The following is a 14,027-nucleotide window of genomic DNA, read 5'->3' as shown; positions in this document are numbered from 1 at the left end:
ATAACAAAAATAATAATAATGATGAGATTCTGTCTCACATCTCAGAAAGGTAACCATCAAGAATAAATCAACACACTCAGGTTGGCAAGGATGGAGAGTGTGAGAGAGGGGGGAATACAAATTGTGTAGCTACATAGAAATCAGTTTAGAGGATTATCATATGATCCTGTTAAACCACTCTTAAGATTATATAGAGGGTAAGTCAGCATACAGTACAGATACTTACACATGAGATCTGCAACAACACTGATCACCACAGGCAGACCATGGAATCAGCTGAGGTACCCATCAGTTTTTGAGTAAAGAAAATGTTGTATATATACACAATGTAGATTATTTGGCCATAAAAAATAAAAATTTGTTAAGTATAAGGGGTAGAACAGGAGAGCATCATATCATATGAGATAAGCAAGCTCAAAAAGACAAATATCACAACTTCTCTCTCATAAGGGGAACTGAGCAGCCCCCCCCCAAAAAAAAGGATGGAAAGAAGAAAGGGAGGGAGATGTGCATAACACATGTACAACAGGGACTGTGAGGGGGAATCCAATCATAGGAGGAAAGTAAAAGGAGATGATAGAACTGACTAATCTGATTATTCTATTGTCTAAAAACAAAGAATGGGAGAGTCAGGCATTTCTGGCCCACCTATAACCCTAGGTATTCAGGAGGCTGATATCTGAGGCCAGCCTGGGCAGAAGAGTCCATGAGACTCTTACCTCAATTAACCATCAAAAAGCCAGCTCAAATAGTAGAGTAAAGGAACAGTGTGAAACCCTGAGCTCAAACCCAGTACCTGAAAAGGTAGGGGGGAGGGAAGTTTAGAAAGAGTAATAGAAAGCTGGGCACTGGTGGCTCACGCCTGTAATCCTAGCTACTCAGGAGGCAGAGATCTGAGGATCAAGGTTCAAAGTCACACCAGGCAAGGAAGTCCATGACACTCTTACCTCCCATAAACTACTAGAAAACCGGAAGTGGCACTGTGGCTCAAGTGGTAAGAGCTGAAGAGCTAAGGGATAGCACCCAGGCCCAGGGTTCAAGCCCCATGGCCCCCCCCCAAAAAAAGAGTAATAGATACAGTAACTATAGATGTATAGAAATACCACGATGAGCCAGGTGCCACTGGCTCACACCTATAACCCTACCTACTCAGAAGGCTGAGATATGAGGATTGAGGTTCAAAGCCAGTCAGGTGAAAAAGTCACCTTGAGACTCTTATCTTCGATCATCCCCTCAAAAACCAGGAGTGATGCAGCGGCTCAAAGACGTAGAACACTAGCCTTGAGCAAAAAGAGCTCAGAAACAGCACTCAGACCCTGAGTTTACTGTCCACAAGTTTCACAGTCTACAACTGAAAAAAAAATTCAGTGTATTTCACAAAAAAAAAAGTTGGATACCTAACACTTAAAGTAATAATTTCTAGTTACACAAACTGGAACAAACTGTTCCAGAAAACTTAAAAAGCTAACAAACCCAGTTTGTGATACCATGATACAAAAATCAGACAAAAATGGTGTAAGAAACTAAAATTATTAGACTTTTGGAGGGGTCCCAGTGGCTTACACCTATAATCCAAGCTATCAGGAGGCTGAGATCTGAGGATCACAGTTCAAAGAGACTCTTATCTCCAATTAACCACCAGAAAAACAGAAGTGGCCCTGTGCCTCTAGTAGTAGAGTGCTTGCCTTGGGCTGAAGAGCTCAGAGAGAGTGCCCAGGCCCAGAGTTCAAGCCCCATACTGAAAAAATGAAATAAATAAAATTATTAGATTTTTGAGCACTAATGCAAAAACCTCAAATATTGCTATGCCACATAAGTGTCTTAACAAAACAAAACAGACACAACCAAAATAAGAATGGATTTAGAGCTCAGGCCCCTGAGGTAGGCCCTCAGAAAATCTTGCCCTAGCCCTCATTATACATCCTCACACCTCACAAAAAGTTTTCTCTCTTGTTCTCTCTCTCCTCCTGTCCCTCTTCCCTCCCTCTCCTCCTCCTCTCTTTCTGTTTTAATTCTTTGTGGTGCTGGGGATGGAGCGGAGTGCCTGGCATATACTAAGCAAGCATTCCACCACTGGGCTTCAGCTCCAGTTGGCTTTTCTCCTTTGATGCCATTTCAACATATATGTCCCAGAATCCATCCTGTGAACAAGGCCTCTATAAACTGGAAAGAAAAAAAATACATGGCTCTACTCGCAGCAGCAAGCCAAGCAGTGATCCAATTACTTGTCCACAGTAAGCAAGGCCCTCCACCTGTCCTAAAACCAAACATCTATCTCCACCCTTCTCACTTCTTCCCAAACACCTTTAAACCCACCTTTTATAAACAATATGTTACTCTTCACCCAAACTTCCTTGACATTTTTCTGTCACTGCTAAGATTCAGTGTTTGCCTTGCATGCATGAGGCCCTGGGTTCGATTTCTCAGCACCACATAGAAAAAGCTGGAAGTGGCACTATTTCTCAAGTGGTAGGGCGCTAGCCTTGAGCTGAAGAGCTGAGGGACAGCACCTAGGCCCAGAGTTCAGGCCCCATGACTGGCAAGAAAAAAAAGAAAGGCAGAAAGTTACAGGTTAATTGTTGAGGTTTTTTTCACTGATATATTCAATGTCACTCTGAAAATTCCAACTGTCAACAACTCAACATGAAATGATCATTCATACGAATAAAATTCACATAAGACTAATTCATCCTACAAAATATCAGCTGTTATATAGACTGAGTTACAACCTCACAAAATCCAAATGCTGAAGCTCTAACTCACAACATGAGTATACATAGAGATAGGGTGATTTAGGGAAGTAACTAAGGTTAGCAGAGTTTCCGGGGGTAGAGTCCTAACCCCACAGGAGTAGTGGCCTTGTAAGGACATGGCAATTCTTCCGTACTTACACATACACAGAGGAACACTGAGAAAGAAGTTGGCCCTTTAAAGGCTAGAAAAAGAGGCTCCACCAGAAGTCAACTGTGACCACACCTTGAACTGGGACTCTAAGCCTCCAGGACTGTGATAAAGTTCTATTGTACTAGTCACCTACTCTTTAGCATCCAGATGACCCAATCACCCATTTAAAATGAGGATACAGCAAGCCAACAATGTCTGTTGTTGGGTGGGGTAGCTCATGTGTGGCATCTAAGTATTTGAACTTTTTTAAACCAAAACGTGGGGGGAGGGGCTGGGAAGGTGGCTCAGTGGTAGAGTGCTTGCCTTGCATGCATGAGGCCCTGGGTTCAATTCCTCAGCACCACGTAAGTAGAAAAAAAAGCCAGAAGTGGCGCTGTGGCTCAAGTGGTACAGCGCTAGCCTTGAGGTAAAGAGCTGAGGGACAGCACCCAGGCCCAGAGTTCAGGCCCCATGACCGGACCCAAAACAAACAAACAACAACAACAAAAAAAAAAAAAACGTTGGGGGAGGAGGCTGAGATCTGAGGATCGTGGGTCAAAGCCAACCCGGGGAAGTTAAGTCTATGAGACTCCTATCCTCAATAAACCACTAGAAAACCCGGAAATGGCACTCTGGTTCAAGTGGTAGAGTGCTAGCCTTGAGATGAAGAGCTGAGAGACAGTGCCCAGACCCAGAGTCCAGGCCCCACAACCAACCGAAAAAAAAAAAAAATCAAAACATGGTCAGATATTCAATAAGGAACTAGACAGGTGATTGAAATCTCAAGGAATCTGGAGCAAACTTTCCAATTATTGATATTCACATTAGCCTCCCCCTGAATAAATACTCATCAAGCCCCTCTCCCCTCTCTTCACCTCCTTCCCACTGAGTTGGGTAGTGGTCATAGATCCTGCCCCTACAACTATCTCTAGCTAATCCACTACAGTATCTAGGGTCTCAGCTTGTCTCAGAGGAGCAATGTCTAGGGAATCAAGTTTCCCTCACTCTTGGTTGATACACTTTCTCCTTGGCAAACTGTCTCCAACTCTTAACTTGGGATTTAGATCTTTCTAAAACACTCTACCTATAAACACAGCCTTGACCTTGATGAAACTTCTATGGCAAACAAAGATGGGGTAGGCAGAGCTCATGCCAAAAATGCAAGATTATCCCTCTCTACTGACTAAAACTTAAAACAAAAACAGAGTATGATTTTGTTTAAGTCTAAGTGGTTGCAGTCCTCTTATTTCCACCAAAAAAAAAGAGTGATTAGTGCAGATAATGTTCCCTCATGAAGTTGCCAGGCCAACAGAACTGTACTTATTTAAAATTACAAATCTGTCTTAATATAGAGCCAGATATCCATTTTCTAGAGAGCATCCTACCCCGTTTCCTAATGACACTCAGATGACAGAGGCAGGGCCGAGTGAGCAGGGAATCAAGGGACTAGAACACTTCAGGGTTTCAGGTGACAGCAATGCCTACAGCAACATTCAGTAATTAGGTGCAAAATAACCTTTCCCAGTAGCTAGAACAATCTTCTAAAAGACAGTAAGTTAACACAACTTGAGAAACTAAAATGAATGCTTAGGAATGTTTGCAATGAGAATGCTAGGAATACAAGCCTTTAAAACCCCAGGGTAAAGCTTTACTTACATGATGGTATAATGAACTGTGGCTCAGTGTTGCCTGCGTAGCCAAGCTTGGTATACCTAAAAGCACAAAGTCATCACACGTTTAGATGATAAAGCTCTCATCCACATTCCATTAATGTCTTTCATCTTAAGTACTCCAAGTCCTAAAATATCAAGTCTCAGATTACAACCTGAGTTGTGAAACAGGTAACTGTGAATACTAAGAATCAAATACAAATGTCAAATAAAGTGGTTATAAAACAGCATTATACTTTTTCTACTACAAGAGAAACAAATGATTTGTGTATCCCTAATGATTTTTAAAGTGCTTCCATGCTCTTTCAGTCCTTACAAAACTTAAGAAAAAAGTGAACAGTATCTGACTTTGCAGATGAGAAAATTAAGGCACCGAGAATAATTAAGCTGCCTAAGACCAACTAGTGAACTGCAGGAAAAAAAAAAAAAAAGCAAAAATCTAAATACTGCAGGCTAATTCTGGCATTGGCTCTGTAGAAGTAGACTTATTTCCCAACTTCCTGAACTATTGGGGGGAGTGGGTTAGGAAAGGATTATGTAATTTTCTCTAAATGTCATGGCATATGTCTAGAACAGCTACTGTCGTCTCCTGGGACTGGTCTGACAGAAGTATCTCTTTACCATCTCATTTCAGAAGAAGCCCATTTTCTGTCAAGATACCCTGCATGATAGATTCCAAAAGTCTTTACTAAAACCAATGCCAAAATACTACTAAGTGTTCCAAAAGCATTTGCTAATCTCCTAAATATAAAAAAGGGGGTGAAAACCGTCAGACCATCTGCTGGAAAAGCTGAGAAGCTTCAGTACATTGAAGAGACTTATCATCTCTTCCTTTTTTACCAAGACTAATTAATAGTGAAGTCTGCACAGCCAGGCCCCATGCTGCACTAAATCATAAATAAAATACTTAGAGCCTTGTGAAAGAAAGGAGCTATGAATTTACTTTTCACAAACTATTCCAATGTGCTTGAGACTAGATCTTTGGAGTGACATTTCTAATTATAACAAATTGATTTTTATGATTTTTAAATGTATTTTACCACATGCTAGACTTAGGGAAGACAAAACAAGCCAGTTGTCTGCCTTCTACCATACCACACGGCTCGGCCTCCACAGCACCTGAGTTCATGAGCCAGGGGAAAGTGAGACCTCAGCCCTAGGAACTGAGAGCCACCTGAATGAAGCCCTCTCAAGTCTGCAGACTGCAGAGCTGGGAAGAGAGCCTGCAAGTCTACTACTCCAAGATTCACAGCCACAAAGGGAAAGTTTCCAGGTCAACTTGGATTCCAGAGGTTTTCCAGAGCGGACACAACATGGACTGAACCACTGAAGAATGAGGTGGCACACGCCTACAATCCAGTACTTGAAAAGTTGAAGCAGAAGGATGGCAAGTTCAAGGCTAGTTAGGGCTAAACAGAAAAATCCTGTCTCAAAAAAAAACAACAACAACAAAAAGGACGGGTGCCAATGGGTCATACCTCTAATCCTGAACTACTGAGGAGACAGCTCAAAAGCACTGCGGTTCAAAGCCAGCTCAGGCAGCCCATGAGATTTTCTTCCAATTAAATAGCAATTAACCACCAAAAAGCTGGAAGTGGAAGTATGGCCCAAGTGGTAGAGCACTAGCCTTGAAGAAAGTTCAGGGAACAGAGTTCAAGCCCCAGAACCGGTACAGGCATGCATGCATGAATTTGCACACATACATGCATTTGCGCACACACATACAGAGAAACAGAAACAAAAACAACAGAAGTGCTTTTCTTACATCTTTATACAGGGTACTTACTCCTCTATCTACAGGGAAGTTCATCTGAGGCCTGTGTGAGATCCTGTCTCAAACTCAATTTCAACTAGAATAGCACTACTCCCTCCTAAGACTGTCACACAAAACTGAGCTTAGATCTTAATAACAGTTTTTAAATAATATATAATCCTCACACTATGCACTGTATAACTGCAATCAGTTTTTCAAATATTCACCCTGGGTTGTATAAACTACAGTCTCTTTTTATAGGATTCAGGATTTCCAAATGCACTTATCTCAATTTAGTCTTTTTTACCTATGTGATCTGCCCCTAAGTTGGGTTTTTGTTGTTGTTTTGTTCCTTGTTTTTGTTTTTTGTTATTTGGTAAATGTAAGAGTTGTAAAGGGCTGCCCAGTGGGAACCCTAGAGCCCTGTGGGGACCATGACTGGCTGCAGATTCAACTGGTGTGCTTGGAAGTATTGATGACTTTGGTGGAAAACCCTGGTTGTGATTGTTTACACAGAATTAGAAGTGTCTGATCTGTAGTAAACCAGTCAAAAGACAGGAGTCCCTGTATGTACCTATCTTAGTGATTCCTGGTATCCTGGGTCTGTTTCCAAAACTGCTACCCTTACTTCCTGATTTCTTGTTAGCTACCCTTATAATAGCCCTGGACCAATCTGAACTGTTTTTACAAGAGGCTGGGGAGGACATGTGGGTTTAACCAAGTCTGAAAGTTAACTCATTCCTTGCCCCCACAATGTTACTAAAGATATCATAACTCTTCATGGGCATATTTGTCACCCCTGAATCTGCTGGTTGGAACTGGCATTTCTCCTTTGTGGACTCTGAATATTATGAAATGAACTGTAACTTCCATATTAAAATGTTATTTCATATGGCATTTTAACTGTTTAAATGGCGGAGTAAATATGATCTAACATCATTCTTTCCTAAAGTTCCATTAGAACCAAAGTAAAAGGAGCTTTTCAAAAGCTGTACTAAGCCATAGATAGGGAGAAAAGAGACAATAGTAACCTATGGCTGGGGTGCTTTCAACCTTGCTTGTATTACCCTATCACCTTGGTAACCAACTGTGAACAGGATGTGAGCCTGACTCCTTGAAGAGGGACAGACTTGGGATGGAATTAAAAACCCAGCAGGCTGCCCCACCAGTGTGTCTGCCTGGAAAGAATGGCTACACACCCTTCTGCACAGAAACTGCCTGGGTATAATCTCCTTTATCCCTGTGTATCTATTCATTTTCTGGCACAGGAGCTTTGTGTGTTGCCAACCTTAATCTGCATTTGTTGTTGTTTTGTTTTTGTTTTTTGTGCCAGTCCTAAGGCTTGACCTCAGGGCCTGGGCGCTGTCCCTGAGCTTCTTTCGCTCAAGGCTAGCACTCTACCACTTGAGCCACAGTGGCACTTCTGGCTTTTTCTGTGTATGTGGAGGAATAGAATCCAGGGCTTCATGTATGCAAGGCAAGAATGCTGCCACTAGGCTACATTCTCAGCCTGCTAATCTGCATTTGTTAGATGTATTTATGACCATTTTCTTAAATTCATATTATGTTCAACAGACTCTCACTCTTTTTTTTTTTTTTTTGGTCGGTCATGAACTCTGGGCTTGGGTGCTGTCCCTGCATTCTTCAGCTCAAGGCTAGCACTCTACTGCTTGAGTCACAGCATATTTCCAGTTTTCTAGTGTTTTACTGGACATAAGCGTCTCACAGACTTTCTAGCCTGGGCTGGCTTTGAACTGTGATCCTCAGATCTCAGCCTCCTGAGTAGCTAGGATTACAGGCATGAGCGCCCGGCTCAGACTCTCACTCTTGTTTCAACTTGCATACAATTCCATTCTCTGTTTTCTATTTTAGTTGATTATTTTTGTTTGTTGTCTATGGTGCTGACAACAACTAGAGCCTCATATGTGTGAATAAGCAAGTGTTCTGCCACTGAGGTACAGGCCCAGCATCTGAACTAATCAATTCTGTGTATATGTTGTGCGTATGTTGGTCCTGACACTTGAGCTTTTTTGCTCAAAGCTAGTGCTCTACCACTTGAGCCACATCTTTACTTCAGACTTTTTGGTGGTCAATTGGAAATAAAGAGTCTCACAGACTTTCCTGATGGGACTGGCTTCAATCCTCAGATCTCAGCCTCCTAAGTAGCTAGAAATATAGATATGAGCCACCAGTACCCAGCCTGAAATGATCTATTCTTACTCTATTGTTTTTCTTCCTTCCAGCTGGTAAGTTTTGAAGGTTGCAGTCAGTCTTAACTATAATGAAAGCTTCAATCCATCGATTTCCAGAGTGAAAGGTATTCCTTGACTACATATGATGAAAGATAAACTATCTCCCTCCCCTACTTGTCAGCCTAATTCATTATGTTGACATTTTCAGCAGTTTTTTTGCTGTGTATGCATGACTATCTTTCTATTTTCAAGGCTATGTTAGTATTTATTCCACTTTTATAGGTTATATTTCATATATATGAAATCCTCAGATTCTTTTTTTTTTTGCCAGTCCTGGTACTGAACGCTGGGCCTGCACACTGTCTCTGAGCTCCTTTTTGCTCAAAGATAGTGCTCTACCACATGAGCCAAAATGCCACTTATGGCTTTTTCTGTGATTAACTGGAGATCAGAGTCTCTCACAGACTTTCCTGCCCAAGATGGCTCTGAATTGCAATCCTCCTGAGTAGCTAGGATTACAGGCATGAGCCACTGGTGCCCAGATGATCCATCTTTCAGTTGGCTGGGTTATATATGCAAGTAAGTTTTTAGTGGAGTTTATGAAGTGAGAAATCTTGAGCAACTGCATATTTGAAAATATCAATGTGTTTTGTCTTCATTATTTTTGGTGGTAACAGGGTTTGAACTCAAGGCCTCAATCTTGCTAAACAGGCATTCCACCACTAAACCACACATCCAGGCTTTTTTTTTTGTTCTGCTTATTTTGAGATACGGTCTCTCATTTTGCCTGGGCTGGTACCTCAATCCTTACTCTAGAATTCCCACCAAAGATGAGATGACAGATATCCAGTACTACACCCAGCTATTGGTTGAGGTCTTATGTTATACTCTACTGACATTTCAATATAATCACATTGTCTGCACACACACACGTACACACAAACCTCTCAGTATGTGTAACATTACTCTACTGTCCTCAGGCAAATTATACTGAAAAAAGTCAAAAACTGAACTAGTTTATTCTTTCCTTCACAAGTGAGATTTCCTTCTGCTTAAATGTAGATAGGTAAGCAGGTCCCAGTGGCTCTCGCCAGTAATTCTAGCTACTCGGGAGGCTGAGATTTAAGGTACAAAGCCACCCAGGGCAGAAAAGTCTGTGAGACTCTTATCTCCAATAAACCACCAGAAAACCAGATGTGGCACTGTGGCTCAAGTGGTAGAGCACTCACCTTGAACTGAAGAGCTGAGGGACAGCACCCAGGCCCAGAGTTCAAGCCCTACGACGAAAAGAAAGAAAGAAAGAAAGAAAGAAAGAAAGAAAGAAAGAAAGAAAGAAAGAAAGAAAGAAAGAAAGAAAGAAAGAAAGAAAGAAAGAAAGAAAGAAAGAAAGAAAGAAAGAGAAAGAGAGAGAGAGAAGGAGGGAGGGAGGGAGGGAGGGAGGGAGGGAGGGAGGGAGGGAGGGAGGGAGGGAGGAAGGAAGGAAGGAAGGAAGGAAGGAAGGAAAATGTGTCTAGGATTCCTTATCTTTCCAGTTTAGTAAATTCACCAGATGTTTCCACTTTAATAGACTGTTTAATGAACTTACTATATTGATACAGTTCACAATGAGCCTTTATATCTATATAATCATATGACACTTTATTCCAGGAGTTTTTAAAAAGAACTTTTGAAGCAGATCAATTCACAGCTTAAGCTAGGTTGAAGTCACTATGTAGATCAGTCCAGCCTTGAACTGAATCCTCTAGCCTCAGCCTCCGAGTGCTGGGATTAATGTAATCCCAGGCTGTACTGCCTGGCTAACCTGTGAAACTTTTTTTTTTTTTGGTCCGGTCGTGGGGCCTGAACTCTGGGCCTGGGCGCTGTCCCTCAGCTCTTCAGCTCAAGGCTAGCGCTCTTCCACTTGAGCCACAGCGCCACTTCCAGCTTTTTTTTTCTTTTTGCTTATTATGTGGTGCTGGGGAATCAAACCCAGGGCCTCAGGCATGCAAGGCAAGCGTTCTACCACTGAGCCACCTTCCCAGCCCACCTGTGAAACTTTTTATCAATGTCTTACCTTTCTTATTCTTTTCTCTTCAAAACACCAGCTCAGACTACATTTTTTTTTTTTTTTTTTTTTTTTGGGTCCGGTTGTGGGGCCTGAACTCTGAGCCTGGGCGCTGTCCCTCAGCTCTTCAGCTCAAGGCTAGCGCTCTACCACCTGAGCCACAGCACCACTTCCGGCTTTTTTCTTTTTGCTTATATGGTGCTGAGGAATCGAACCCAGGGCCTCAGGCTTGCAAGGCAAGCGCTCTACCACTGAGCCACCTTCCCAGCCCCTCAGACTACATTTTATCTCTGTGGCTCTCATGGCTTCTATCTTCTCTCTAATCAATATTCTCTCTCTGGCCTTTCCGGCTGTAGCATATGTAATTTACCAAGCCTGTCCTTGTGTAATTGCGAGTCTAGGAACACTGGCACTACTGTTCCAGCTTCCAACAGTTTCCATTCTGGAATTAGTCTATCTACTTCCTTATGGACATCCACTCACTTTCAAACTTGCTTTCGTCTTATTTTCATCAGTTTACTTCGCTCTTTCATCTTACTGAGCCCATACTGTCAGCATTTTTTAAAAGCCAAGATGCTTTTTTTCTAAAACTGTAGTCCCAAATCATGAAGTACTCCTTTTGCCAAAGTGTATTTTATCTGTATTTGTTTGTCATGTCCCTTATTGTCTACGAATATGACTCATATTGGATCCTTTCTGCTTAATTCTCAACTTTGTTGGGACATAGCTCTCCCTGGTCCTCCTACTAGCTTATTATCAAAACTACTCTCTTGATAGGTGCCCTAGCTACTCAAGAGTCTGAGAGCTGAGGATTGCAGTTCGAAGCCAGCCCACACAGAAAAATCCGTGAGACTCTTTTCTCCAATTAAACACCAAAAAAAGCTGGAAATGGAACTGGAGCTCAAGTAGTAGAGTGGTAGCCTTGGGCCAAAGAAGCTCAGAGACAGTGCCCAGGTCCCCAGGTCAAGCCCCAGGACCAGCACAAAACAAAAAACAAAAAAACTCCCTTCCCCACGTTGAGAGACTATGCATCTATGAGTCTCCTTTGGGTGTTCAGAGGATGAAAGAATTCACTAGCAGTGCCAAAATTTGGGTATATTACATAGGATTATATATGGTATATTATATAGGATTCCTTTCCAGAAGTCCTATAAAATCCTTTGCTCTGAAGCCACATCCAATACCAAAGTTCACAGTGGAAATGGCTCCTCTCACATATTATCACATATTATGTGCACTCAGATAAAAGCTGGTAATCCTCCCATGTCCCCAGGTCAAAGGCAAAGGCAGTATTAGGACATCACTCCTCTTTTGAGCAGCATGCTCGGCTACTTCGTAGCATGGAAATGAATTGTGGCCATGTTATGCCTTATGGCATTTCCCAGATCTCCAGCAAGTTCTGTGAGTCGTGGCTTCAGAGACTTGTCAGTTACAGTAAAACACCTGTAGCCAGCCAGAGATGGACAGAAATATCACATTCCAGTATCCTCCCCACAAGCGGGTTCACATTTTACTGTAAACTTCATTTAAAAAAATGAATTTCAGCTGTTTTCTTCTCTATTTTTGATTAGGTTTGTTCATTTTGGGACATTCCAGGAGAAGGTGTGATGAGAATGTGCATTTATATCACCATATGTCCAATAAAGTACTTCAAAACATTTTAGTATGAGAATATATGATATATGGTTTAAAAAGTCAGTGCTTCTGGGCTCTCATGGCTCATGCCTGCAATCCTAGTTGCTCAGAATGACAGTTCAAAGCCAGAAAAGTCCATGAGACTCTTATCTCCAATTAAGCACCAAAAATGGAACTGAGCTCAAGCAGTAGAGCGCTTAAGCAGAAAAAGCTCAGATACAGGACCCAGGCCGAGTTCACACCCCAGGACTAGCAACAACAAAAACCAATGCTACTAAGGATTTTAAGAACTTTTCATAAATGAAGCTTTTAGGTGAGATATTGAACACAGACTTAAACTAATAGAAACAAACATCATTAATTCAGCAGGAAGAGTTAACATCATCAAGATGTTCCTCAATAAATTAACTTAAAATTTACTCAACAAAAATGCCATCAGGTAGTTTTCTCTTGGAGCTGGAAAGAATACGCACAAATAGATGGGAAAGCCCCAGAAAAAAATAGGAGGGGCAGGAAGGCTGCACAACTAGACCTTAAATCTTTCTGCATTGCATCAGTAATTAATGTTACTGTAAATAGACCAAGAGGCAGAGGCAACACAAGACAAAATCCAGAAATAAACACAACTGCACACACACAGAGCAAAGGCGGCATCTTCAGTCACATCTGTCAGCAAGATTTCTCCATAAATGAAATGGAGATAAACAGGACAGCCAAAAGGAAAAAGAGCTGATCTAAACGGACCCATTCTGCATATAGGAGAAGAGAGTCACGATTCATATGAGAAAAAAAAAAATTACAAGCCAGGCACAGGTGGCTCTCATCTGTAATCCTAGCTACTCAGAAGGCTGAGATGTGAAGATCATGGTTCAAAGCCAGCCTGGGCAGGAAAGTCTTTGAGAGTTATCGCCAATTAACCACCAGAAAACTAGAAGTGGTGCTATGGCTCAAAGTGGTAGAGTGCTAGCCTTGAGCTGAAGAGCTCAGGGATAGCACCCAGGCCCTGAGTTCAAGACCCACAACCAACAACAACAAAAAGGAGCGAGGGAGGGAGAAAAGGAAGGAAGGAAGGAAGGAAGGAAGGAAGGAAGGAAGGAAGGAAGGAAGGAAATAACTTACTTAAAAAATATAACCCAAGAATGAAAGGAAAAAGCTTTTCCTGCACTTAAAAAATATAACCCAAGAATGAAAGGAAAAAGCTTTTCCTGAGTATGACACAAAGTCAAGAAATAAGAAAGAGATGGAAAAATAATGTTTTAAAAATTCAGATGCAGGGCTGGGAAGGTTGCTCAGTGGTAGAGCGCTTGCCTTGCATGCCTGAGGCCCTGGGTTTGATTCCTCAGCACCACATAAGCAAAAAGAAAAAAAGCCGGAAGTGGCACTGTGGCTCAAGTGGTAGAGCGCTAGCCTTGAGCTGAAGAGCTGAGGGACAGAGCCCAGGCCAAGTTCAGGCCCCACGCCCGGACCCAAAAAAAAAATTCAGATGCAGGGGCTGGGAAGGTGGCTCAGTGGTAGAGCACTTGCCTTGCATCCATGAGGCCCTGTGTTCAATTCCTCAGCACCACATTAGCAGAAAAAGCCAGAAGTGGTGCTGTCGCTCAACTGATAAGAGTGCTAGCCTTGAGCTGAAGAGCTGAGAAATAGCACTCGGGCCCAGAATTCAAGCCCATGACTGACCAAAAAAAAAAATCAGATGCAGGAGCCCAGCATCAGTGGGTCACAATGTCATCCTAGCTACTCAGGAGGATGAGATCTGAGGATAGCAGTTCAAAGCCAGCCTGGGCAGGAAAGTCCTCCAGACTCCTATCTCCAATTAACCACCAGAAAACCTGAAGTGGTGCTGTGGCTCG

At 42.2% G+C, this 14,027-nt stretch overlaps 1 protein-coding gene across 6 annotated transcripts in view; it reads right to left on the bottom strand.

Annotated features, from left to right (window-relative positions):
* The window catches only part of Actr3b (actin related protein 3B), a 57,734-nt gene that overhangs the window by 38,922 nt on the left and 4,785 nt on the right, over positions 1 to 14,027 (bottom strand). For 3 of the 6 annotated variants that reach the window (XM_069997145.1, XM_069997144.1, XM_069997146.1), the window contains exon 2: positions 4,540 to 4,595. The exons of 2 other annotated variants lie outside the window; for them this stretch is intronic. In XM_069997145.1, the coding sequence (XP_069853246.1) occupies positions 4,540 to 4,595 (56 nt within the window). Of the gene's footprint in view, positions 1 to 2,316; positions 2,441 to 4,539; positions 4,596 to 14,027 lie in introns of those variants that run through there. One more of the 6 variants, XM_069997147.1, reaches the window with a different exon arrangement.

This window comes from Dipodomys merriami, unplaced genomic scaffold (genome assembly GCF_024711535.1).
Source record: "Dipodomys merriami isolate MVZ:Mamm:240054 unplaced genomic scaffold, mDipMer1.0.p SCAF_5, whole genome shotgun sequence".
Lineage (NCBI taxonomy): Eukaryota > Metazoa > Chordata > Mammalia > Rodentia > Heteromyidae > Dipodomys > Dipodomys merriami.
The sequence above is the reverse complement of the archived record's forward strand: the minus strand, read 5'-3'. Positions and strand labels throughout refer to the sequence as shown.